The sequence below is a fragment of the Dysidea avara genome, chromosome 8, assembly GCF_963678975.1.
Source record: "Dysidea avara chromosome 8, odDysAvar1.4, whole genome shotgun sequence".
In the NCBI taxonomy this organism is placed as follows: Eukaryota; Metazoa; Porifera; class Demospongiae; order Dictyoceratida; family Dysideidae; genus Dysidea; species Dysidea avara.
In genome coordinates this window covers 31624039-31649310 of record NC_089279.1, presented here as the reverse complement: position 1 = coordinate 31649310, position 25272 = coordinate 31624039, and the positions used below count along the sequence as shown (strand labels likewise).

General features: G+C 39.5%; 1 protein-coding gene across 1 annotated transcript in view; it reads left to right on the top strand.

Moving 5' to 3' along the window:
- Nucleotides 1-23677, top strand: part of LOC136263199 (deleted in malignant brain tumors 1 protein-like) — a 57994-nt gene extending 34317 nt beyond the window's left edge. The window contains exons 12-17 of the mRNA XM_066057703.1: nucleotides 19293-19501; nucleotides 19552-19869; nucleotides 21010-21121; nucleotides 21180-21388; nucleotides 21440-21769; nucleotides 23007-23677. Coding sequence (XP_065913775.1) covers nucleotides 19293-19501; nucleotides 19552-19869; nucleotides 21010-21121; nucleotides 21180-21388; nucleotides 21440-21769; nucleotides 23007-23578 — 1750 coding nt within the window. The 3' untranslated portion in view covers nucleotides 23579-23677. The remainder of the gene's footprint in view (nucleotides 1-19292; nucleotides 19502-19551; nucleotides 19870-21009; nucleotides 21122-21179; nucleotides 21389-21439; nucleotides 21770-23006) is intronic.
- The last annotated feature ends 1595 nt before the right edge of the window (nucleotides 23678-25272 follow it).

Here is a 25272-nt window from a genome sequence, read left to right as displayed (position 1 = left end):
ATTGATCATGCTGCTGCTGTATTTTACTAGAAGACTTTCTTTCCTTGTCTTTTCAGAAGGAGTCCTGTGATGTTATGGCTGTGTTGCAGGATTAGTTATTCTTTGTTACGCTGCACTATTATGTGTTTGAGAGGAGCTAGATTACACATCAGGGCTGTCCACCACTTTCACTAGGAGCACCAGTTTGTCTAGCACTTCTAACATCTTTGTAAGCCTGCTAGGGGTGGCAAAGGGTGCTGGTATATAACCCTAGGAATAAAAGTAAAATTCAAAAAGATATACATGCCTTCAAAAATTTATCTTATTTCAGTTCTTCATTTGTTATGTAGCCTTTGATGATTCCTGTATATTAAAGGGGGAAAAGATCAAAAGGAATTATCAAGGCCAACCATATAAGCTGGCTTTGGAACTTGCAATTACAAAAACAAGTGATATCCACACAAAAACAGCCAAGCTGTGAAAAGGGGGCAGCCTTTTAAAAATCCTCGGTGAAAAAGTTGTGAAATCAAAGGTGGTGGCCAACAAATGGCTGCAATGCTAATAAATTTAATAATGGCTATGTGTATTGTTAAAATTTATTCGCATTAACATCATTGCAGCCATTTGTTGGCCGCCACCACAAATTTTTTCACCCAAGATTTTTAAGGCCGCACCTTTTTTCACAGCTTGGCTGTTTTTGTGCGGATTACATACTACTCCAATCCAGCTTGTTTCAGTACTTTTTATCATGGTACTACGTTGTCCCTACCATAATTTTTCTTATACTTGCTTGTGAACTTTTTCTGCAGGTCCATGACCACTAAACACACTGTATAATAATGTACTGTAAATTAATCTTTTGAAAATATAGGTCTTTAACACTCACCCAAAAAGGAGCTGTATATAGCCCTAAAATTTTTCATCCATTTTAGCAATGTTGGTGCTAACTATTGACCAGATTTGAAGTATCAATCTGTCTGAAGCTATGAATTTTTATAAAGTTGGTAAATTGGATATGTGCACTGGAAGACCCCTTTTCACAAAACCAGTCACAATATTACACAACTATAGTACAAACAAATAAACTTATCAGTATAACAAATTAAACAATTTAGTTATGGATAGTCCAGATAATTATAGTGTATATTGCCGCACTATCCTCAAAACCCAAGTATCTCCAACTAGTCCGTGAACCACACAGACACAACATAGTAGCCCTACCAAAGCAAATCCCAACCTTGCCCTCACCCGCGTTACATAATACTATTACTTTTGTGGTAACAAAGTAATATAATGAAATACAGTGGAACCTCGATTATCCGAACTAATTGGGGGAAAGGGTGTTCATAAAATCGAAAGTACGTAAAATCGAACTTCCATACATTTATATACAGAGCTTTGCTAAACTACTCTAATAAAGCATACACTTGTTGACAAAATACTCTAATTGAGCAGTCGATTTGGTTTTCGGATAATCAAGAGTTCGGTTAATCAGTGTTTGGATAATCGAGGTTCCACTGTACGCTATAAAAGCAGGTAATATAATGCAAGTTACTTTACTTACAAATATAGCGCATTACCTATTAAGTAGTATAGTTACTGTAATGAGTCTAATACTACATAATATTATTACTACAAGTAACGAAGTTACTAATCTCGTTAGTTATCCACTGAGTAATGCCTAGCCACAACGAAGTAACGAGGCCTACTGAATGAAGCTTATTCACCAGCTTCTTACTTACAACCAAGATTTGCATATTGTCCAACAACGATTAATGCAATCATGTCACGTGATAAGGTGGTAGTTTCACACGTGACAGCTTAAGGCTGTGGACACAAAGTAATATAATATGTAATATTATTACAGTTACTTTATTTTATGGGTAATATGTAACTGTAACTAAATAGTTTAGTTGCAAGTAATATGTAATATGTAACTAGTTACTTTTACAAAGTAACTTGCCCAACACTGCATATCAGTGTGCCTTATATATTTGTACTAGTGTCTCAGAGCCCTTACAAGCTTTCCCAGTAGAGTCAGTACAGTGTGCCATTTTCCTAAGATTTAACACCTGGAACAATGCTTGGTTGCATAATTGGGTTATGATGCATGACCAACCTCCTCTGGACAAAGGAACGCTTTCTCATACCAGTGCATGTTAGGCGGTTTACCCAATGGTGTTGTTGTCAAATCGGTGTTCACTTTCAAATATAGTAAAAACATTGACGAAGGAAGATGGTTGCTAAATGTACATTCTCCTCTCAAGTCTACATGAATGGTACCCAAGTAGGTGACTGGAGGTCACTCACTGACGGGCTATACCCAAAAACGGCAAAGGAGATAAGTCTCGAAAGTCTTGAATCATCAACAACAAGCCATACGCCAGACCCATGCAGGATGACTCTTCTTCAAGTACAAGCAATGTGGAGGAGACGAGGGAAGAGCTTTTGACTTGTCCTGCCTGTGAACAGTTAATCAATGAGTCCTCAGATGACAGCGAAGACCCAGGCAACAAAACTTTGTTCTGCAAGGGTAGGTAGGAAGCTTGGTACCATAGGAAACGTGTGGGAATCTCAAAGTGTGCCTATGACATTGCAAGTGAGACAGAAAATCCATTTTATTGTCTGTTTTGTATGCAACTCCATTACAATAATGTAATAGCAGGCCTAAAAGATCAAATCAGCACACATGTCTCTAAACTTAATCAGTTCTCAACAGCAACCATCATCTAACTTGACCTCAAGCAGTGACACTACTGCCACTGCTGCTCCCCCCAACCCAGGTGTAAACCAATCACTGAACACTCCACGTGTACCTACAATGGCTACCAAGCTTGACACGGCTAGAAAATTTAATGTCATACTATTCAGCCTTGATGAATGTTCCAAGAGTACAAAAAAGATGGAATGAGAAAAATCTGACTTAAACAATGCAGCTACAGTCTTCACTGACCTGGACAGTTCAACCCAGCCTCACACAATCAGAGACACCATAAGGCTTGGAAAATGCAATCCCTTAGGGAATCCCAGTCCTCAGATCATCTGATGTCAATATCATCCTATCTAAGAGAGCACAAGTAAAGCCATCTTATGTTATCAAACCTTATGTCATCAAACCTGACCTTCCACAAGATGCACGTGTCACATCTGTTAAAAGTCCGGTGGTCACTCATCCAGGCTAAAACACCAAATTTTGACATCAAAATATGTGGTAACAAAATTTATATCAAAGGCAAACTTTATGGTAAAGCAGGCAGGTCAGGATTCAGTCTCAATAAGTCCTCTAGCAACAGTTCTCAAAAAAAACATGGATACTTTTTCTGCTACCACTGCGACTCTGCCCTTTGGGGTCCAAAGTTTGTGTGGAGCTTGGCAAAAAGCTTACTCCCTTTCCAAACTTTTATATATACATTTAATTTTCAAATCATTGGTATCTGAAACCTGGCTGTCTGAGGCTATTATATATACGGATTATGAAATTTTACCTCAAGATTACACAATCTATATGCAAGACAGAGGTACCCGGGCAGTGGTGTTATGTTGGCAATCAGTAGTAATTTACCTAGTAGATAGATTCCAAGTCCAACAAACTTAGAAGTAGTAAGCGTCTATCTCTCTTAGTGATCTTGATGTCACCTTCTGAACAAGAAGTACTGGATGCTCTTTATTATCTTGAGGCTAGTGGTATAGACAATATTCCTCCTGCTTCCGCCCTCTTCTTACCTATCCATCACTTGTTTAAATTCAGCTTAAATAGCAGAACCATACCAACAGAATGGAAATTGCACAAAATAATCTCTGTATTCAAGTGTGGTGACAAAACATCTGTCAATAATAATCATCCAATATCCCTTCTTTGTGTTACATTCAAAGTCCTAGAAAGGCTAATCTACAATAAGATAATAATGTCAGTGTCCAAGTCTATCACAAAACACCAATTTGGATTTCAAAGTAACTCATCAACTCTACAACAATTGCTCATCTGTTTCAACCAACTCATCACTTCAAAAGAAGAAATAGATACAATATATATTGAATTCCCTTTGATAGTGTGCCTCACAATGAACTGCTGATCAAATTGTGGAACATAGGAATAACTGGCACTTATGGATTTGGTTAAACTGTTATGTATGTAAACAACAGAACCCAGTGTGTTTCTGTTGTGGTAAACCATCTATCCAACACTCTACCTGTGCTCTCTGGAGTACCTCAGGGAAGCATTCTGGGTCCCCTACTCTTCTTAATTTTCATAAACAACCTACCATCTGTCATCACATCACAATTTGCTGACAACACATAGTGTTTCAGACAGATCATTTCTACAGTTGACATCCAGTGTCTTCAAGAAGACCTCAACTCACTATTCAACTGGTCTGTTGATAATCTTTTTTCATCTGTCAAAGTTTGTCTTTATGAGATTTCATCACCAATTTAACACAACATACTATGTCAATGACCACAAAACAAACGAACCCTCAAATTGCAATGACCTGGGGATTATCTTCAATAATTCATTGACATGGCAAGATCATTATGAACTGATCACCACTAAGGCCTAAAAATCTCTAGGTCTCTTACACAGGGTTTTTAAGAATACCCACTGCCCCCAGGCTAGAAAAGCTCTCAACATCGCAATGGTTCAAGATAAATTGTTTTACTGCTTACCTCTATGGAAGCCTTACTTGCTAAAGGACATTGAGTTACTTAAGAGAGTACAGCGGAGAGCAACTCAATTTTTATCTGATCACTCATCTACCTACAGAAAATGTTAATTCAAGTTGGTATACTGCCATTAATGTATGTTTACAAAATTGCTGACATTTTATTCTTTACAAAATCCATCAAACAACCATCTGACAAATTCAATATCCCAAACTATGTTGACTTTACCACCAGATCTGAGCTTTACCCCAAGACAGCCTCATCAAATTACATCATGAATTTATGTTTTTATCGTTTACCCCAACTGTGGAAATGCTTACCTATAACTTACTTGTCTCAATGATTAGATGTGATTAAATAAATTCTTTTGGAATCACTTTTCAGCAATATACCCACTGTTGCTTCCACTGCATGTGTCCTTGTGCCTGCTGCAGCCAGAGTTCTGCAACAAACAATTATAACTATTTGTAAACATTGGTATATTTTGTAGATAGTATAGTTGTACGTGTAAATTTAAGTGTAGTCTTGTATAGTGTAATCATCTGTTAATTATCTAGTCATAGGCCAACAGTGCAGGTTACTGGTAGACCTTCAGAATTGTCACAGTACCATTGTACTTTGTCAATTCTGTACAACAATTGAATTAAATTATACGTACAAGTAAACTTGGCATGGATGATGTATACTGTGCTATGAGAGAAGCCAGACATCTGGTTTTTAGCATTTACTCAAGTTATGTGTTGATGGTTTGATGGTGACCACAAGCCCTCCTTAAGTAACCTCTGGTTACAATGTACTTATCTTGTATCAATTATATTTAAGTCTACTTTGAATATCCTCCCAGTATGCTCTTTCAGGAATTTTCCCAAAATTTCCACCTGTCATGCTCTTAAGTGCCCCCATTATGCTTCCATTATGCTTCTAGATTAACAGCATTTCTTACCTTAATCTTGTAACATTTCAATCCTTGAGCTCTAATGGAGTGTTTCACTACAAAGTGACTTCGAGAGTGTTGATCTAAGAATTTATAGTTTGACCACTCTTTAATGTAGCTAGTTAGTTGAGACCCAGTAAGCCTGGTCCCTTCCTCTATCCCACTGAACACTGAAATGCCACCATCAGCTGATGGTGGTTTTCTTGGTGGTTGTGCAGGGCTCCCTGGTTCTCCTATTTAGCTGTTTTAACAAAGGAGGCCACTTTCAGCAAATTAAGTTTAGTACCCGAAATATATTTGGCCAATTATTTACTATAAAGGCTTGGAGGTAGAAATTCTTGGGGATTCCCCCAACTTGAAGCCACAAAATTTCTACAGGCCAAAGAAAGGCTACTGCCTTTCCCTCCAAGCCATAGGAATAGCAGGAGCCTCTGCATATCCACCAGGAGCCAGCCTGTTTGTTGATCACTTCACTTTTCTTGTGCCCTTATAATATTCAATGATTACTCTATATAACATGTGCAAATATGTGAGTACAACAGTCTATACAAAGGTATGCCATATGAAGGTATAATTATTTGGTATGCTAATGTATGACGCACTTGTTTCTTGTAAGCTATTTCCATTGAGACCCAGGAGCAGATACCAGTTGCTTGGAGAGCCTTGTGAGAACTTGGACGGGTGTTTTGATGTAGCCTTGGAATGCTGAACTCCTCCAGCGGCCCAACAATTGGATATGTGCATCTGAGATTCCTGCTGCCTTTGCTGCAGTGGCTGCGCCGATCCTGAAACTGTGGGTGTTGTATTGTGAGTCATCTAGCCCAGCCTTCTTTAATGTAGCAGAGAGGAGAGACTTAAACTGGACCCGAGTCAGGGGTGTTTTGTCCTCCACAAGGAATAATGAACCGGGTTTGCTACCTCTAAGTGCCAAGTAAGGAAGCAATGCCTTGATTGGGCAGACTATCGAATCTGTTAGACCCAGGCATAACCTGGCTCCCTTGCGGAAGGGGTCAGTCTTAGACTGCTTGATCGTGAGCCAAACTATGGTTGGTGTTGACCTGCTGTCAAGAGCAACGTCCCATAAGGACAAGTGAATGGAGTCATTAAAAGCAGTCTTCGTAGGGACGGTCATTTCCCCCACTCGGAGGAAACCGAAGAATGCGGTGCAGCATGCTGCCCACAGCATGATTTCCTGGTATTGGTTTGGGGTCTTAGACAAAACTGAGTAGATGCTATGCATGATGTCCACTGTGACGGGGAGGCGTATTCTGACTGGGCGTGTACTGGCTTGTTCTCGTTTGATGCCCTGGAGGATCTGTTCCAAGCGTGGAGTGAGAGCCCTGCGGTACACGTGGTGCTGACTGCAGGATAAGTGTAAATTACCAATAGAGGAAAGATATACTTTTATTGTGCTGTGTGCTAAACCTGTGCGTGCTAAATAAGCTACAAACAGTGACAATGTGCTTTCTGAAGTGGGTATCTGTGTTAGATTAGCTTGTGTGCAGAATTGTATGTATCTTTGTTGGCCGGCACTATAACATCGTTGAGTAGCTGGTGCTAAACCATTCTCAAAGTAGTATTGTACAGCTGCCTGAATAGAGGTGATGTCCAATCTGGCCCTCCCGCTATGATCTGGAGCAATGGTGGAGGCAGTGGAGATGGCTGGAGGGATGCCTGAGGGTGTAAAGAGAAAAATTGATGTAGGTTACCACGGGACAAGTGATCTGCTGTTGTGTTGGTTACCCCTGCTATATGCTTACACTTAACGTCAATATCAAAATAGGCTACAAAAATCCAGAGACCCCGTAGTAAGTGCATGGCTGTTGCTTCTCTTGTGTATTGCTTGTTAACTGCAGAGACCACGCTGGAGTTGTCGCATTCAAACAGTACTTTACTCCCTGCCAACTGTTTACCCCAGACAGCGCAACTCAAAACTATGGGAACCAGTTCTTTTATCATGATGTTGCATTGGGCCCATTCAGGTGGCCAGCACCATTGCAACCACTGGCCCTCCCAAAAGGCACCACACCCTCAAGAGCCTGATGCATCAGTCTGGATGATGTGGCTGGGAGACCAGTTGTTGTCATTCCAGCGGAGCAGACTGAGGCCCGTTAAGAAAGTGTGCCACCAACACAGGTCTGACCTAAACTCCACGTTTAATCTGGTGTAGAAATGTAGCTCTCTTACTTTGGCTGCTGTTACATACATGCGGGAGACAAAAGCTCTGCCGCAGCATACCAATTTTGCAGCATGCTGCAGAGATCCGACCAGGGAGAGAATTTCCCGTTTTGTTGCATTGGTGTAGCCGATCCAGTCGACAATTTCTTTCCGCAGTTTCAAAAGCTTTTCTTCAGGTAGTCTTGCCTCCATCCTGCTGGTGTCTAGAACAATGCCTAGGAATGGCAGGGTGGTAAGTGGACCCTCTACTTTTTCCAAAGCCAGTGGGACACCAAGGTAATCACAGGTTTGAATGATTGTATCTAAATTGTGTTGGCAGACTGGGGAGGAGGGAGGCCCCATCGTTAGGAAATCATCCAGGTAGTGAATTAAGAATGACACATTGCTTTGTCTAACTATCTAAGCTAAGAATTCTGCTAGGATATTAAACAGTTTGGGCGCTGAGCGTAACCCAAACGGGAGGCAGGTGTCAATGTATACTCCATCTCCCCACTTCATCCCTAGCATGTGCCTATCTGCTGGATGGACTGGGATTAGGCGAAATGCACTCTTTATGTCAATCTTGGCCAGTAGAGTGCCACGGCTAAGCTGGACGATCCCCTTTATGGCCTCATCAATGGTTACGTACTTAAGGGAGCATAAATGTTTAGGTATGCCATCATTCACGCTCTGACCTTTGGGGTGGGACAGGTCCACAATGAGCCTCCATCTCCCTGTCTGACCTTTGGGGATTACGCCAAAACGATTTAGGTGGACTTGAGGGACTGCTGCTGGGGGGAAAGGTCCTGCAATTCGGCCTAGGAATAGCTCTGTTGCAAGGTAGTCGTAAACTACATCAGGGTGTTTTCGTGCTCCTTTCAAGTTGCGTTTGGCAGACTTCAATGATGTGGGTTTTGTGAAGCCAATACGGAAGCCCTCTTGGATACCACATAGTGTGAATTGCACCAGCTGCCTATGAGGGTGATTTATCAGCATTGAATACCATGCCGGGGCACAAAGTGGGGTATGTACCAAGCTAGCTGTGATGGGCACTTGGAAAGGGGAATTAGTTTGGAGTGAGGATGACCATTGCTGTAACCAGCTGTCAGGGGAAGGTGGCCTGGGAGCCTGTTGCACCAGCTCTTTATCCCACAATTCTGGTGGTAAGTCATAGATGGGCACTACAGGGAGAAGAAAAAAAGAGGGAGGGGGGGGGGGTATTTTGGCAGGCATAACCCTTTATCCCTAATGATAACTATCACATTATTATCTTAATTGCAGATCACATGACACCATACGCTAATGACAATGGCTTAATACATATACAAAAGGAAAAAAAGAAAAGGAACATATGGGGGTGGGTCACAAAATTGGAGTTGTGCTCGTGTTGATTTCTATTCACAATTGTAATTGCCTAGTGATCCTAACTGTGTGCTAATCAAGACGGTTCCTGGATTATAGCCATGCAAGTGTTTGTCTAGCATCCTCTTCAATAAGGGGGCTGTGACATCCCCATCAGTGGGGGCACCCCCCTTGGAGGGGGTGCTGAAGGTCCTCGGCGTCGGTTAGGGTTTCGATGACACTGGATCCATTTGTGGTTGCTGCCTGTGGAGTCTGGGTCGGTGTAACAGGTCAAGCAAGCATGGATATACCGACAACCCAAGAAAGAGCATTGCGAGAAGTTCCATTCTCGGCAGATTCTGGGTTTCGAAGGTTGAGGTGTCACAGTCGTTCTCTCCCTGGGTAGGGGCACCAAAGCTGCACAGCATTGATCCTCTGAATGAGTTGGCCCGAAACAGTGTTTGCAATATGGTCGGCGTTGGAAACCCGCGAATACTGTGTGCCACAGGTCCATGTCTCGTCTTGCCCAAATAATGTCTCCGTGGGATGCTGCAATTTGTCGAAAACGACGGTCGTACACTGCCCACGCATCTCCAAAATACTCTAGGTGTGCCTCTATAATCAAGTGTTCATATCCTAAAAAATCATGGATCTTTTCTGGCTGGGTGCGTCCACGGATCGAAGTGTAGTTGTTGAAGCACTGTGTCCACTCAGTAATGGAAGTAATAGGCCGTTTCCTGATCTGGGTTGATCTGCTCGCGTCGGAAAGACCCGGCATGCTTAGACAGTCTATTGTCAGCTCGGCCAAGTCCACATATTCACCATCCTGAATCCGCTTTACCAGCTTGGATGGTACTGGTGGGAACCCTGCACTGAAGGTAACACTGTCCGTTGTGCCTCTTGGTGGGGCATCATCACTTTGTTCTGGGTCTTGACTTGATGTTGGTCCCTGTCTTAATGGCGGGTCGGAGGTTACAGGTACATGGGAAATGGTCTCCAGAGAAGGGATCCTTGCAATGGCTGCAATGGATTAATGTTTATTACATGAACTCAGGCCTAGTAATGTGCAGACACTGGACAAAATCCAGTCAAATTGCATTGATATCTGACCATGATACAATTTGTTCAGATTCAGTGTCGCATCAAAGCACAAAGTCAAAGAGGAAGCATAAAGGCTGAGTTCGCAAGTCTGTTGATTCTGTCAATAATAACAGTCACTTGGTTGTTAGGAGATAGTATAATCTAATCCAAAACAGCCAAGCTGTAAAAAAAGTGTGTGGCCATCAAAAAGGCTATGGTGAAAAAAGATGTGAAATCCAAGGTGGTGGCCAAGAAATGGCTGTGATGGTAGGTTAATGGTAAAAATTTTAATAACGAAAATTCAGGTGAATTTGGTGCCGCTTGGTCTTGGCACAAAATTCACCTGAATTGCATTATTAAATTTTTTACCATTAACCTACCATCACAGCCATTTCTTGGCCGCCACCTTGGATTTCACATCTTTTTTCACCATAGCCTTTTTGAGGGCTGCACACTTTGTTTACAGCTTGGCTGTTTTGGATTAGATTTCATTTCTTTTTGTATTTGTATACCCCAAAGCTGGCCATAGGCCGGCTTTGAGACTTTATAACCTATTTTTTTTTCTTTATCACAGGAAGAAGAAAAGTTGAAGAAGATGTACTTTAAATATTTTATCAGTAAATGTACAAATTATATATATAATACATATATTGATTACAGAAATCTCCATGGTGGTTTCTTTGTAACTGAACACTCTACAAGGTGACTTCTTCTAGATGCTCTCTCTACAGGGTAAATTGTATGTAGCTGAACGATCTACAAGGTAACTTCTTCTAGCTGATCTCTCCCCAGGGTGATTTGTTTGTAGCTGAATTCTGTACAGGTGATTTGTTTGCAACTGAGCTCTTTCAGAATGGTTTCTTTGTAGCTGAGCCCTCTACAAGATAACTTCTTCTAACTGATCTTTCTACAGGGCAATTTGTTTGTGGCTGAATTTTCTACAGGGTGATTTCTTTGCAGCTGAACTCTCTACATGGTGATTTCTTTGTAGCTGACCTCTCTGCAAGGTGATCCTTCTAGCTGATCTCTCTACCGCATGACTTGTTTGTAGCTGAAATCTCTACAGGGTGATTTGTTTGTAGCTGAACTCTCTACAAGGTAACTTCTTCTAGCTGATCTTTCTACAGGGTAATTTGTTTGTAGCTGAATTCTCTACAGGGCGATTTGTTTGCAGCTAAACTGCTGAACTCTCTACAATGTAACTTCTAGCTGAACTCTCTACGTGTGGCTTGTTTCTAGTTGATCTCTCTACAGGGTGACTTGTTTCTAGCTGAACTCTCTACATGATGATTTCTTTGTAGCTGACCTCTCTGCAAGGTGATCCTTCTAGCTTATCTCTCTACCGGATGACTTCTTTGTAGCTGAACTCTCTACAGGGTGATTTGTTTGTAGCTGAACTCTCTACAAGGTAACTTCTTCTAGCTGATCTTTCTACAGGGTAATTTGTTTGTAGCTGAATTCTCTACAGGGAAATTTGTTTGAAGCTTAACTCTCTATATGGTAGTTTCTTTGTAGCTGAACTCTCTACAATGTAACTTCTTCTAGCTGAACTCTCTACAGGATGACTTGTTTCTAGCTGATCTCTCTATGGGTGACTTGTTTCTAGCTGAACTCTCTACAGGGTGATTTATTTGTAGCTGAATTAACTCTCTACAAGGTAACTTCTTCTAGCTGATCTTTCTACAGGGTAATTTGTTTGTAGCTGAATTCTCTACAGGGCGATTTGTTTGTAGCTGAACTCTCTACATGGTAGTTTCTTTGTAGCTGAACTCTCTACAATGTAACTTCTTCTAGCTGAACTCTCTACGGGTGGCTTGTTTCTAGCTGATCTCTCTACAGGGTGACTTGTTTCTAGCTGAACTCTCTACAAGGTAACTTCTTCTAGCTGATCTTTCTACAGGGTGATTTGTGTGTAGTTAAATTCTCTACAGGGTGATTTGTTTGCAGCTGAACTCTCTACATGGTAGTTTCTTTGTAGCTGAACTCTCTACAATGTAACTTCTTCTAGCTGAACTCTCTACGGGTGGCTTGTTTCTAGCTGATCTCTGTACAGGGCGACTTGTTTCCAGCTGAAGTCTCTACAGGGTGATTTATTTGTAGCTGAATTAACTCTCTATAAGGTAACTTCTTCTAGCTGATCTTTCTACAGGGTAATTTGTTTGTAGCTGAATTCTCTACAGAGCGATTTTTTTGCAGCTGAACTCTCTACATGGTAGTTTCTTTGTAGCTGAACTCTCTACAATGTAACTTCTTCTAGCTGAACTCTCTACGGGTGGCTTGTTTCTAGCTGATCTCTGTACAGGGTGGCTTGTTTCTAGCTGAACTCTCTACAGGGTGATTTATTTGTAGCTGAACTCTCTACAAGGTAACTTCTTCTAGCTGATCTTTCTACAAGGTAATTTGTTTGTAGCTGAATTCTCTACCGGGCGATTTGTTTGCAGCTGAACTCTCTACATGGTAGTTTCTGTGTAGCTGAACTCTCTACAATGTAACTTCTTCTAGCTGAACTCTCTACGGGTGGCTTGTTTCTAACTGATCTCTGTACAGGGTGACTTGTTTCTAGCTGAACTCTCTACAGGGTGATTTATTTGTAGCTGAACTCTCTACAAGGTAACTTCTTCTAGCTGATCTTTCTACAGGGTGATTTGTTTGTAGCTGAATTCTCTACAGGGCGATTTGTTTGCAGCTGAACTCTCTACATGGTAGTTTCTTTGTAGCTGAACTCTATACAATGTAATTTCTTCTAGCTGAACTCTCTACGGGTGGCTTGTTTCTAGCTGATCTCTCTACAGGGTGACTTTTTTCTAGCTGAACTCTCTACAAGGTAACTTCTTCTAGCTGATCTTTCTACAGAGTGATTTGTGTGTAGCTAAATTCTCAACAGGGCGATTTGTTTGCAGCTGAACTCTCTACATGGTAGTTTCTTTGTAGCTGAACTCTCTACAATGTAACTTCTTCTAGCTGAACTCTCTACAGGATGACTTGTTTCTAGCTGATCTCTGTACAGGGTGACTTGTTCCTAGCTGAACTCTCTACAGGTGATTTGTTTGCAGCTGAACTCTCTTACATGGTGGTTTCTTTGTAGCTGAACTATCTACAAGGTGACTTCTTCTAGCTGATCTATCTACAGGATGACTTGTTTTTAACTGAACTCTCTACAGTGTGATCTGTTCATAGCGGAACTTTCTACTGGGTGATTTGTTTGCAGCTAAACTCTTTGTATGGTTGTTTCTTTGTAACTGAACTCTCTACAAGGTAACTTCTTCTAGCTGATCTCTCTACAGGGTAATTTGTTTGTAGCTGAATTCTCTACAGGGTGATTTATTTGAGCTGAACTCTCTACATGATGGCTTCTTTGTAGCTGAACTCTCTATTAGGTACCTTCTTCTAGCTGATCTGACTACAGAGTGACTTGTTTGTAGCTGAATTCCCTACAGAATAACTTGCAATGTAATATTACTGAGTAAATTATAAATTCAGCTGAATGCTTTATTAGGGTGACTGTTCTATTAGAGTATCTCGATCTCGCATTTGCTACACGTAGTTGCCTTTCGAATCATAACTCAGTGATTTGTAATCCGATTCTTCTGTACTACTGCAAGGACTTTCTATGATGATTATTCCAGCTAAATACTGATTTTCAACTCGTTGGTCTAAGCGGTTTGCCTGGTAGACAAGAAAACTAATAGTTTTTTTATTCATAAAAATCGATCGCGTAATTTTGACACAGGTTGGGTTTTGTGTCATATCTCCATGGTCTTTATTCCGATTCCTTTCAAATCACAAAAAGGCACTCCTACGATGGTTTCTCCATCTACATATCAATTTTCAACTGATTCCTCCAAGGGGTTTACCCTGTAGGCGTGACAGACCTTCGACCTTATTTTACGTAAATAATCGATCTTAACTCCGTGAATGTTCATCGTATTGCTACCAAAGTTGGTACGGAGATCCGCCTTAATGAGCCCTTTAATTGTTCAAAATTTTAGCCCAATCCGAGCACGAATTCGTGTTTTATGGCGAATTTTGCGAAGTGTGCGAAATGAAGATGAAGAAGAAAAAAACGAAGAAATTAAAACGAAATGTTGTTCGCTCGTATCTCGGAAATGGCTTGAGCGATTTTTTTCAAATTTGGTATGTAGACTTCCCTAGCTGGCCGGCACCTCTCTAGCAAATTTGGTTCCAATCGGATAAGAGATCACAGAGCTACATAGGTGTGAAAATTGCGTTTTCTTTCTTCCTGTTAATATACTCACGGGTGGCACACCGGCTTCTTGGGCCGCACGACACACTACCGTGTGTCTTGATATACATTTTTACAACCTAAGGCAGTGACCACAAATGTATCATTGCTAACCTTCCGATGTATTGTAACCACAAATCAGCTGCATCAAGACATGTGATATCAAGACACACGGTAGTGTGTCGTGCGGCCCAAGAAGCCGGCGCGCAACACCCGTGAGTATATTGACAGGAAGAAAGAAAACGCAATTTTCGCACCTCCGTAGTTCTGTGCTTCCTTGACGAAACAAGACGATTTTTGCTGTGGACACTCCCTCCAACTTCAGCACTCCACATTCCAAATTAGAGCGAAATCGCTTAAAGCGTTCCCGAGATATGCGACTTCAAAAATTGGCTTAGTTTCTTGGTATTTTTTCTTCTTATTTTTCTTCCTCTTTTCGCACACTTACAAAAACTGCTATAAAACGCGAACGCCATATCCGATTGCCGTGAAATTTGGCACAAAGAAGGGGGGTATAAAGGCGCATCTCGTTATGATTATGATTATGATTATGATTACTGAAAACACAGTTACAAACTGATATGTTCAGGTAAGGAAAAAACATTACAAATCACATAGATAAGAGTCAGTTATAATTTATCTAAAAATACTTGTAGAGATTGGGATTCTATTGTGTCAGTTGGTAAATTGTTCCAATCGCGGATAGATTTGGGGTAATAGCTGAATTTATAATGATCTGTTCTAGCAAACGGAATCTCAAAATGAAAGGGGTGGTGGTGGCGGGTGGGATATGTGGTGTTAGTGAAATAATTTGGGACTGTTAAGACTGATGAGGAGTAAACAATGTTGTAGAATACTTTTAATCTAGTCACATATCGTCGGTGTTGAAGTGATGGCCATTACTAACTTTGGCTGGAATACGATAAACAGGTAAAGAGTTATGAGCGATTATTGACGAAAAATAACACCAATATGTTGTCACGCCTACAGGTTAAACCGCGTATGGGAAGAAGCTGAAAATCGGTGGGTGAATAGGTTAACTATTGAACCTCAAACCTTTTGTGATTTGAAAGAAATCGAGCTGAAAACCAGGAAGATACAATGAAAAACCAACAGTATGTAACAATTACGCAATCAAGATTAGCTAATAAAAAAACGACTGCTTGCCGCGCCTACCAGATACACCGCTTGGGGTAATGCTTCGAAAATTGTTGTAAAGATGGAGTAATCATCTTAGAATGACTCATCAATAGTGTAGAAGAATCAGACTTAAAGCCACGGAGTTATAACACGAAATCCAACTTGGTGCAGCAAGTAAGAGATCGAGATACTCTAATAGAGCAGTCATCCTAATAGAGCAGTCACCTGAAGAGAATTCAAGAGATCAGCTAGAAACAAGTAACCTGTATAGAGATCAGCTACAAACAAGTCACCCTGTAGAGCGATCAGCTACAAACAATTCACCCTGTAGAGAGATCAGCTAGAAGAAGTTACCTTGTAGGGAGTTCATGCAACTATGGAAAGAGATAGTTCAGCTAGAAGAAATCACCTTGTAGAGTTCAGCTACAAAGAAACCACCATGTAGAGAATTCAGCTACAAAAAAATCTCCCTGTAGAGAGATCAGCTAGAAGAAGTTACCTTGTAGAGAGTTCAGCTACAAAAGAAACCATCATGTAGAGAGTTCAGCTGCAAATAAATCACCTGTAGAGAGTTCAGCTACAAACAAATCTCCCTGTAGAGAGATCAGCTAGAAGAAGTTACCTTGTAGAGAGTTCAGCTACAAACAAATCACCCTGTAGAAAGATCAGGTAGAAGAAGTCACCTTGTAGAAAGTTCAATTACAAAGAAACTACCATGTAGAGAGTTCAGCTACAAACTAGTGACCTTGTAGAGACATCAGCTAGAAAAGTTACCTAGTAGAGAGTTCAGCTACAAAGAAACCATTCTGTAAAGAGCTCAGTTGCAAACAACACATCACCTGTACAGAATTCAGCTACAAACAAATCACTCTGTAGAGAGATCAGCTAGAAGAAATTACTTTGTAGATAGTTCAGCTACAAACAAATCAACCTGTAGAAAGATCAGTTAGAAGAAGTTACCTTGTAGAGAGTTCGGCTACAAAGAAACCATTTTATAAAGAGCTCAACTGCAAACAAATCACTTGTATAGAATTCAGCTACGAACAAATCACCCTGTAGAGAGATCAGCTAGAAGAAGTTACCTTGTAGATAGTTCAGCTACAAACAAATCTCCCTGTAGAGAGATCAGCTAGAAGAAGTTACCTTGTAGATAGTTCAGCTACAAACAAATCTCCCTGTAGAGAGATCAGCTAGAAGAATACGTTTTAGAGAGTTCAGCTACAAAGAAACCACCATGTAGAGAGTTCAGCTGCAAACAAATCACCTGTACAGAATTCAGCTACAAACAAATCACCCTGTAGAGAGATCAGCTAGAAGAAGTTACCTTGTAGATCGTTCAGCTACAAACAATTCACCCTGTAGAGAGAGCATCCAGAAGAAGTCACTTTGTAGAGTGTTCAGTTACAAAGAAACCACCATGGAGATTTCTGTAATCAATATATGTATTATATATATAATTTTTACATTTACTGATAAAATATTTAAAGTACATCTACTGCATCTTTTCTTCTTCCTGTGGTAAAGAAAAAAAGCTAGGTTAAAAAAATCCCAAAGCTGGCCATAGGCCGGCTTTGGGGTATACAAATACAAAAAGAAATGAAATCTAATCCAAAACAGCCAAGCTGTAAAAAAGTGTGCGGCCCTCAAAAAGGCTATGGTGAAAAAAGATGTGAAATCCAAAGGTGGCGGCCAAGAAATGGCTGTGATGGTAGGTTAATGGTAAAAATTTTAATAACGACAATTCAGGTGAATTTTGTGCCAAGACCAAGCGGCACCAAATTCACCTGAATTGTCGTTATTAATTTTTTTACCATTAACCTACCATCACAGCCATTTCTTGGCCGCCACCTTGGATTTCACATCTTTTTTCACCATAGCCTTTTTGAGGGCCGCACACTTGTTTTACAGCTTGGCTGTTTTGGATTAGATAATAACAACATAAGGTACTTCTGCTATGCTATAGTGGATACAATAAGCCAAATCTTTCATGTCCAGTCAATTTAGGTAGCTGTCTGACCATTTGTCAGGACATCTTAGCAGGACAGCAGAAATTTCATAAGTTTTGCAGATCATCTCCAAGTATTGATATTATGCATTTTCAAGTGTTCATGTTTAGGTAGGTCCCACTAGGCAGGAACTGCATGTAAAATCAAAGAGTGTCATCAATTTCAACATACGGAGGAATTGTATTATCCTATGAATTATTATTGTAGTTCTCAATTGTCAGTGCACACAGGGGCAGAGAAAGTAGTTGATATGAGGGGGCTGGGCTGACCCAGACTTAGTCTCTGGTTTGGTATGGTTAGACCAAAAAAAAAGATCACAACCAGCTGGCAATAGCTGCCCACCTCACCAGCTATGCATTCATAGCTGATAAACTACATAAAAATCCTTACATAGCTCGCTACACACTGCTCTAATACTGTAACTGCTTTATTAGAGTGACTGCTCTATTAGAGTATCTCGATCTTTATCATGGTTTTCAGCCCCACTCCAAGAGGGATAACTTCAGCGTGGTATCATTCTGAGGAGGGGATTTATCCCCCTAGCCCCCCCCTTTCCACCGCCTATGAGTACACACCTAATTCTGAAAATTTGAGAATCATCTGAGATAATACAATATTTCTTAGTATGTAGACTAACCTGGAAATTCACAACACCCTTGATGTATGTGTACTGTTATGGTGGCAGCAAAACTAATACCCACATCAGTTTACATGCCATACTTATATTTTGCTAGCACCCATATTGTATTTAATGCCTGCCTGTTGATTTTTGGTAGTCATTTGGTCATAGAAGTTCACTTATTAGCAGTCAATGGTACATAACTTCGATCAAAGAGTGTTGTGAATTTTAGGTCAGTGATCATACAGAAGAATTGGATATTATCTATTATTTTAAGTGCTCTTTTTGTAGTTTTCAATTGTCAGTGTACATTGACAGAACGCAGTAAAAATCAAGGGTGTCATGAATTTTTATGTACTAAGGAATAATTATCAGCTATTTCCTGACTTCCATGTTATGTTACTATCCTGCTGTGTCATCAAAAGTTAAGTATTAGGAAACAATTTTTAATTTGATGTTTATTATGATATATAATTAGCTATGTGTACTAATTAACGTGCATGGTGAAAGCCATGATGCGATCTTGTGAGTGACTGCTTGTGTGTTACTATGCAACAAGGCTTTTTATTTGAAGTTTCATTTTCTCCGTATTCTAACAAGACACACCTTAAAGCAATAATTTTAATGCACCACATGGTGCATATATGGCAGTAAACAGAGTCTACAAGATTTATGCTTGAAAAGCTTTCCCTGAGGAACTTATGATATTGACGTTTTCACAACTTGTTTTACGTTATTAGGATTTGTGTCCACATTGTGTCTTTAAAAGTTGTTGTCTGAATTAGAGGTTTTATCAAAGAAAATAAATATAGAGGCAATCCAGGCTATAGATAATGCCAGTGTTAGATGGATAGTACATACACGGTTATGTTGACTGATATAATATGACGGTAGCTGTAACACAAGGTAGAGAAATATATTTATTTGGGTTGCAAGAAATTGATGACAACTACAAAAGATTTTTAATTGCATAATGCAGTGCAAATCTATTAAGAGATGTTCAGGCTAATATTGCAAAACCATCCCTACACATAAATAACTCACAATAGTGGCCATGTGTCTTTTAATTGTAGACATGTGCTTTGCAATTTCTTGATAACTACTGATTGTTGTACATTCTCTTGTTGACAGTGTTGTGTGTCAGCAACTTGGATTTGGTGGTGCTATCAGTGCTTACACAAATAACTTCTTCGGAAGTGGAAATACATCAATGCCCATCTGGTTGGATGAAGTACAATGTACTACAAGAGACCATTACTTGTCCGAGTGTGGTCATGCTGGCTGGGGAAACAATAACTGTTTTCATTTTGAAGATGCTGGTGTTACTTGCACTCAAACGGGTCTGTTATGAGAAAAAGTTAGCTATTAAGATGTACTGAAATTTTAATAGGTTGCACTGAAGGCTATATTCGTCTTGTTGGTGGTGCTAGTATCTATGAAGGTCGTGTAGAAGTGTGTCATAATGATGAATGGGGAACTGTGTGTGATGACAGTTGGAGTATTAATGATGGAATTGTTGCTTGTCGTCAACTGGGATTTCCATATGTTAGGGTTGACACAACTGCTAAATTCGGGCAAGGAACAGGGCAGATCTGGTTGGACAACTTGTTGTGCACAAGATTTGAGAATCAATTGTCTGATTGTGTTCATAATGGATTTGGTAGCCATGATTGCTCTCATAGTGAAGATGCAGGCCTGATCTGTGATGGTAAGTTGTTTGTTGGGGTTGGCAATCACAATTGTTAACATCAAAACCATGTTATACAACTGGATATAGGTTTGATGTAAAACTGTTTAGAACCCAAAGTAATTCTCTTTAAATTTTGCTGTGTTTAATCAAAGAGTTATATTCTGTGATATGCATTCTAATTATTCATAACCATACTCCTAGGATGCAAGGCTAATTTTAAATGAGCATGCTGTTATTGCTTGTTTATACTGTAGGCATGACAGTAAATTAGGCAAAAGTCTTTACACAACAATACTGTAGTAAAATTTGTATTTTATACAAATTTCAAGCTTTTTTGCCAACTGCAGTCATGGACTTACCTTTATCCTCCTTTGTGTCCTACTTCTTTCTCCACTACTAAATAGGTGTTTGATTGGTGATAACTCACAGCATGATTTCAGTGCTTTATTTTCACAGTATGACTGGCATAGGTGCTTCTCGTACTCCTGACTGAATATCAACAATCCCTGACTCCCTATTTTTTTACACTTGTGTACTTTAATACCTAAATGCACACAAACGTTTTGGAACACAATCATGTTTACACAAAACTGGCATGCATGTTACTATGTATTAGCTACAATGAGCAATTTAATATGTGTACAAACACACAAAAGAGTCAATAGGCCGGTAACCTTTGATTGTGTCCATATCCAATGCTGCTCCAATATTTGCCTAATTTAAATTTGTTCACTTGTAATATACACATGTCTATAAGATTCAATCACTGGTTATGGTGAACGGACAAGTCTAGAGATATCATAGAGAATTTCAGTTATGTGCGTTTAATGTTTTAATCAGTACTATTGAATTCCTTATGGGAAAAAAATGCCTAGATGGGCAAGCATGGTTACTTTGTGAAGAGGTCTTGACTTTCCAAGTCACTCTACATGATAAGGGTAATTTAAGACCATTACCAAGTGTCCAGATTACATAAGTGTCCCCATTCTGATTAAGTGGTTCCACTGTATTACAAACAATGCTAACAATAGGGAAATAAGTGTGGCAATGGAAATCTACATGTGGCACCGATACATTAAATAGAGGCCTTATGACAATGATTGTGAGTTAAGTGGTATGTGCTCATTATCATGCTCTAAACTAATGCTTTCTTTCTAGTCCCAGTTCGTCTAGCAAATGGTGATACCCAATTTGAAGGTCGTGTGGAGGTGTACTACAATGGACAATGGGGAACAGTTTGTGATGATAACTGGGATATAATAGATGCCAAGTATGTAACTGCTAAAAGTAATAGATTGTGATCTGTTTGCACTCTCTTATGTTCACAGTGTTGTATGTCAGCAACTTGGATTCAGTGAAGCTGTCAGGGCTTACACAAGTAGCTGGTTTGGAAGCGGAAGCTCATTAATGCCAATTTGGTTGGATGATGTACAATGTGCTACTGGAGACCGTTACTTGTCTGAATGTGGTCATAATGGCTGGGGAAACAACAACTGTAGTCATTCTGAAGATGCCAGTGTTGCCTGCACTGGAACAAGTATGTAATGAAAATGAGTTAGCTATTAAGGTGTGATGAAGATTTTTATAGCTTGCACTGAGGGTAGTATTCGTCTCGTTGGTGGTTCTAGTATCTATGAAGGTCGTGTAGAAGTGTGTCATAATGGTGAATGGGGAACTGTGTGTGATGACAGCTGGAGTACTAATGATGGAATTGTTGCCTGTCGTCAACTTGGATATTCATATACATATTCATCTGTAAGAGTAACGCAATCCGCCTCCTTTGGACAAGGAACAGGACCAATATGGTTGGACAATTTATTATGTACAGGATCTGAGACTCGATTAATCTACTGTAGCCATAATGGATTTGGTACTCATGATTGTACCCATAGTGAAGATGCAGGACTGGTTTGTGATTGTAAGTAGCAAACATTCATTGTACTAATGCATGTGCTATGAGGTAATGAAACCAGATGATGATACAACATAGCTACCATGTGGAAAAATCCTTACATTGGCATGTGATTACAACTTTTCGTTCAATGCCAAAAGTAGGGAATTTCTTACATACTGGCTATTAAGTTGTAATCAAGACACGTGGTAGTGTGTCATGTAGCCAAGAGAGTGGGTGCTCCACACAGTGAGTTCAAGACATAAGGCTGTGGTTAAGAAATCTGGCATGCCACACAGTAAGTATCAAGACACATGGTAATGTGTCGTGTGGCCAAGAAAGCCGGCGACCACACCGTGAGTATATTTACTTTGGTTGATCACCTCACTTAATTTTTGCTTTATACAGTAAATGAAATTTCTAGTTGAAATCTGCTTATAATCAAATGTTTGTAATTTCATAGATCTACCAATAGAAGTACTAAATTGTTCTAGAACATTCTATGTATGTTCTATTATATTAGAAGTCCTCAAAAAAATGTGCACTCCATTAGAGTATTACAATAATATTATCAAATATTGAATTAAATCATTGTGGTATCGTGGGTATATAGATTAGTAATTCTTTAATCAACAAATGTAAATCACGCAAACAACTACAACAGCAAATAGATAGGCTCGAGCAAAACACCACTGTACACCATACAACAACTAGACAACAATACTGACTAAAGTTACAATGGCGTCATATATATTACAATACACATATGTGTTTATACACATGCGCATTACACTACTACATTTCCTCCCCCCTAAAATGTGTCATACAATAACAACCAAAGAAAAGGGATACAGCAACAACAAACTACAGTGTTTATCAGTAAGTCAGTCAGGCAGTCAGTAGAAAATTCCATTAAATATTTTTTTTAAATTCCGTAGCAACTTGTTAAAAGCATTTTGGGTCAATCTGAAAGCTTTTTAGGACTTACTTTTGCCTAACCAATACTGCCTCATCTTCGTCAGGAAAAATTGAGGCTGGTTCTGGGTGATGTTATTTTGTGGGCAACACCTACTCCTTAGTGGTCCCTACTATACAGTACAATAGTACTATATTGCACCTCTATGGCAAGTGTATATACACATCAAACTGTGTACATCATGTGACATGGTTAAGAGGTTATGTGATGCTTTTCTGTCAGTACATCATTTTCCTCTGTATGTATGTGGTGATACAGTACTTGTTTACTGTTGTGGTATGTATATAGTTTCTATAGATTATCATGATTCAACTGGTAGCGGATTGTCTGTTGGAGCTACTGCTGGTATTATAGTTGGTGGTATCTTATTGTTTCTTTTCATTGGTGCCTCACTAATTGTTGCTATTATTTGTTTGAGGCGTTACCATGTGAGAAAACAGAATTATTCCTGTACTGTTATTCAGCAACCAAATCAGCAAAAGTTAATGGCAACAGCTCCTTCCAGTTCTCAATTATGCGCTTACAATCCAACTCAACTCCCTGCTGTTCACTATACCAATCCTTCTACTGATGATTGTGCTTCTGTAACTACACCCCATCATTTTCCACAATCTGGGTATTCTTCAAGACCACAATCTGGATATAATCCAGGACCACAACCTGAATATAATCTAGGACCACAACTGGGATATAATTCAGAGCCACAACTAGGATATAATCCAGGACCACAACCGGGATATAATCCAGGACCACAACCAGGATATAATCCAGGACCGCAACCCGGATATAATCCAGGACCACAACTGGGATATAATCCAGGACCGCAACCTGGATATTATATATCAGAACCTACTAACTGACATAGCTACATCTTTGTATGTAACTGTACTTGGCTACTCTTAGTGTGTGTGCTTAAACCTATGTTTTTTTTGATTAATATATTTGCATCATTTATTGACTTCATGCAATACAATTATCCTTACAAACATGGAAACCTGCATATAAAAATATCTGTTACAAAATTTAGCACTGAATATATGCCTGAGCCTAATATGCTCAAAATTTTACCTATTATTCTTTCCAGAATTTCCCAAAAAATTCTCCTGTTATTCTTTTTGTTATTCTTGTATCCAGCCTATTATTCCATAATTATTCTCATTCAGTATATATGTGTGGCTAGTCGCTTAGTTATCAAGATGCTGCTATAAGTAGCTTTGTGTGAATTATTAATAGCCATAATTAAATGAAACATTCCACCTTACACATCATTTTTCTATCCACAATAGTTACAGCAGACTTAGAATAGCTAGCTACGTATCTACAGTAATAATTCAAGTGTATTTAATTATTAGTATATTATAATAATATGCTGTAACTATGTATAGCTACTAAGTTAGGTAGACAACAATGCTCAAAGACTTGAAGAAGATACACTGGTATAAGATGTACAAGTTTCAGAATTGCAGATAATCATGCAGTTAAATCCCTGATGCTGGCTGCAGATTGGTAACATGAAACGATCTGACTGCTCTATTAGAGTATTTGAGCGTTCTGTTACAGTGTTAGATCTTTAAGAGGCTTTTCAGCTCCTTTCAGCCAGCACTCCTGTCAGCTTTATATCATCATTTGTAGTAGCTTAACTCTTTCTTCTAGGTAATCAAGAAGAGACACGCTCCCTAATTCCACCGATTATTCTAAAATTATGCCTGTAACCATCCTATAATTCCGGAATGTGACCTATTATTCTCAAGCCGGATTATGCTGACATAATAGTTCAGTAGAAATAGGATTGAACCCGGAAAAATTCGAAGAAAGCTGATTTTGGTATCATTAGATAGCAAATTTTTTACAGAACAACATATTCAAAATCCCCTGAAATCCCCTATGGGGAAAATATTCTATACCCAATTTAGTTTGAAGCATATGAAGTCCCTAAACATGAGCAGAATTTTTGTTTATACTTGTGTTAAAAATGTGCTAGCCAATTTTGAAATGACTCAGCAGTTTTTGGGAGCAAGTTAAAACTTGCTTGAAGTTTGTGGGCCATGTGTTCAGTTACTTAAGCAGTTTTTTGATGAAAAGTGTACCTTCGTGAGGTTTGGAACCCATGTGTTGAGCTGCTGGAAACTGAGGTTTGTTACACATCATGTTGAAGCTACAGCTAGGTTATCTATAGTTTCTACTCATTTTGATATAAATTCAAATGGCTGAAGGGCACCCTACTAGTGCCTTCAGGAAGGATCACTGTGTAATATGCAAGCTAGGGTTTGTAAATAAAGAACTGGTTTGTGTAACAAAGAAGGGAATATTAACCATCATGGAGTGTTTGAGAAATATGGAAGAGATGACCTTTATATCTATCTGAATGAATGTAACAGTACTGACCCAGTTGAAACTGTTCTAGTACATCTTGAAGGCCATAAAAAATTTACTGACAAGAGAAGGCCCGGTCCTCAAAATCCTGTTGCTGATGATGAAATTCCAAGTGCAAAGAGATTATGATCCGCTACAGCACCCTTCAACCGGAAGGAAGATTGTCTGCTCTGTGCTAAAC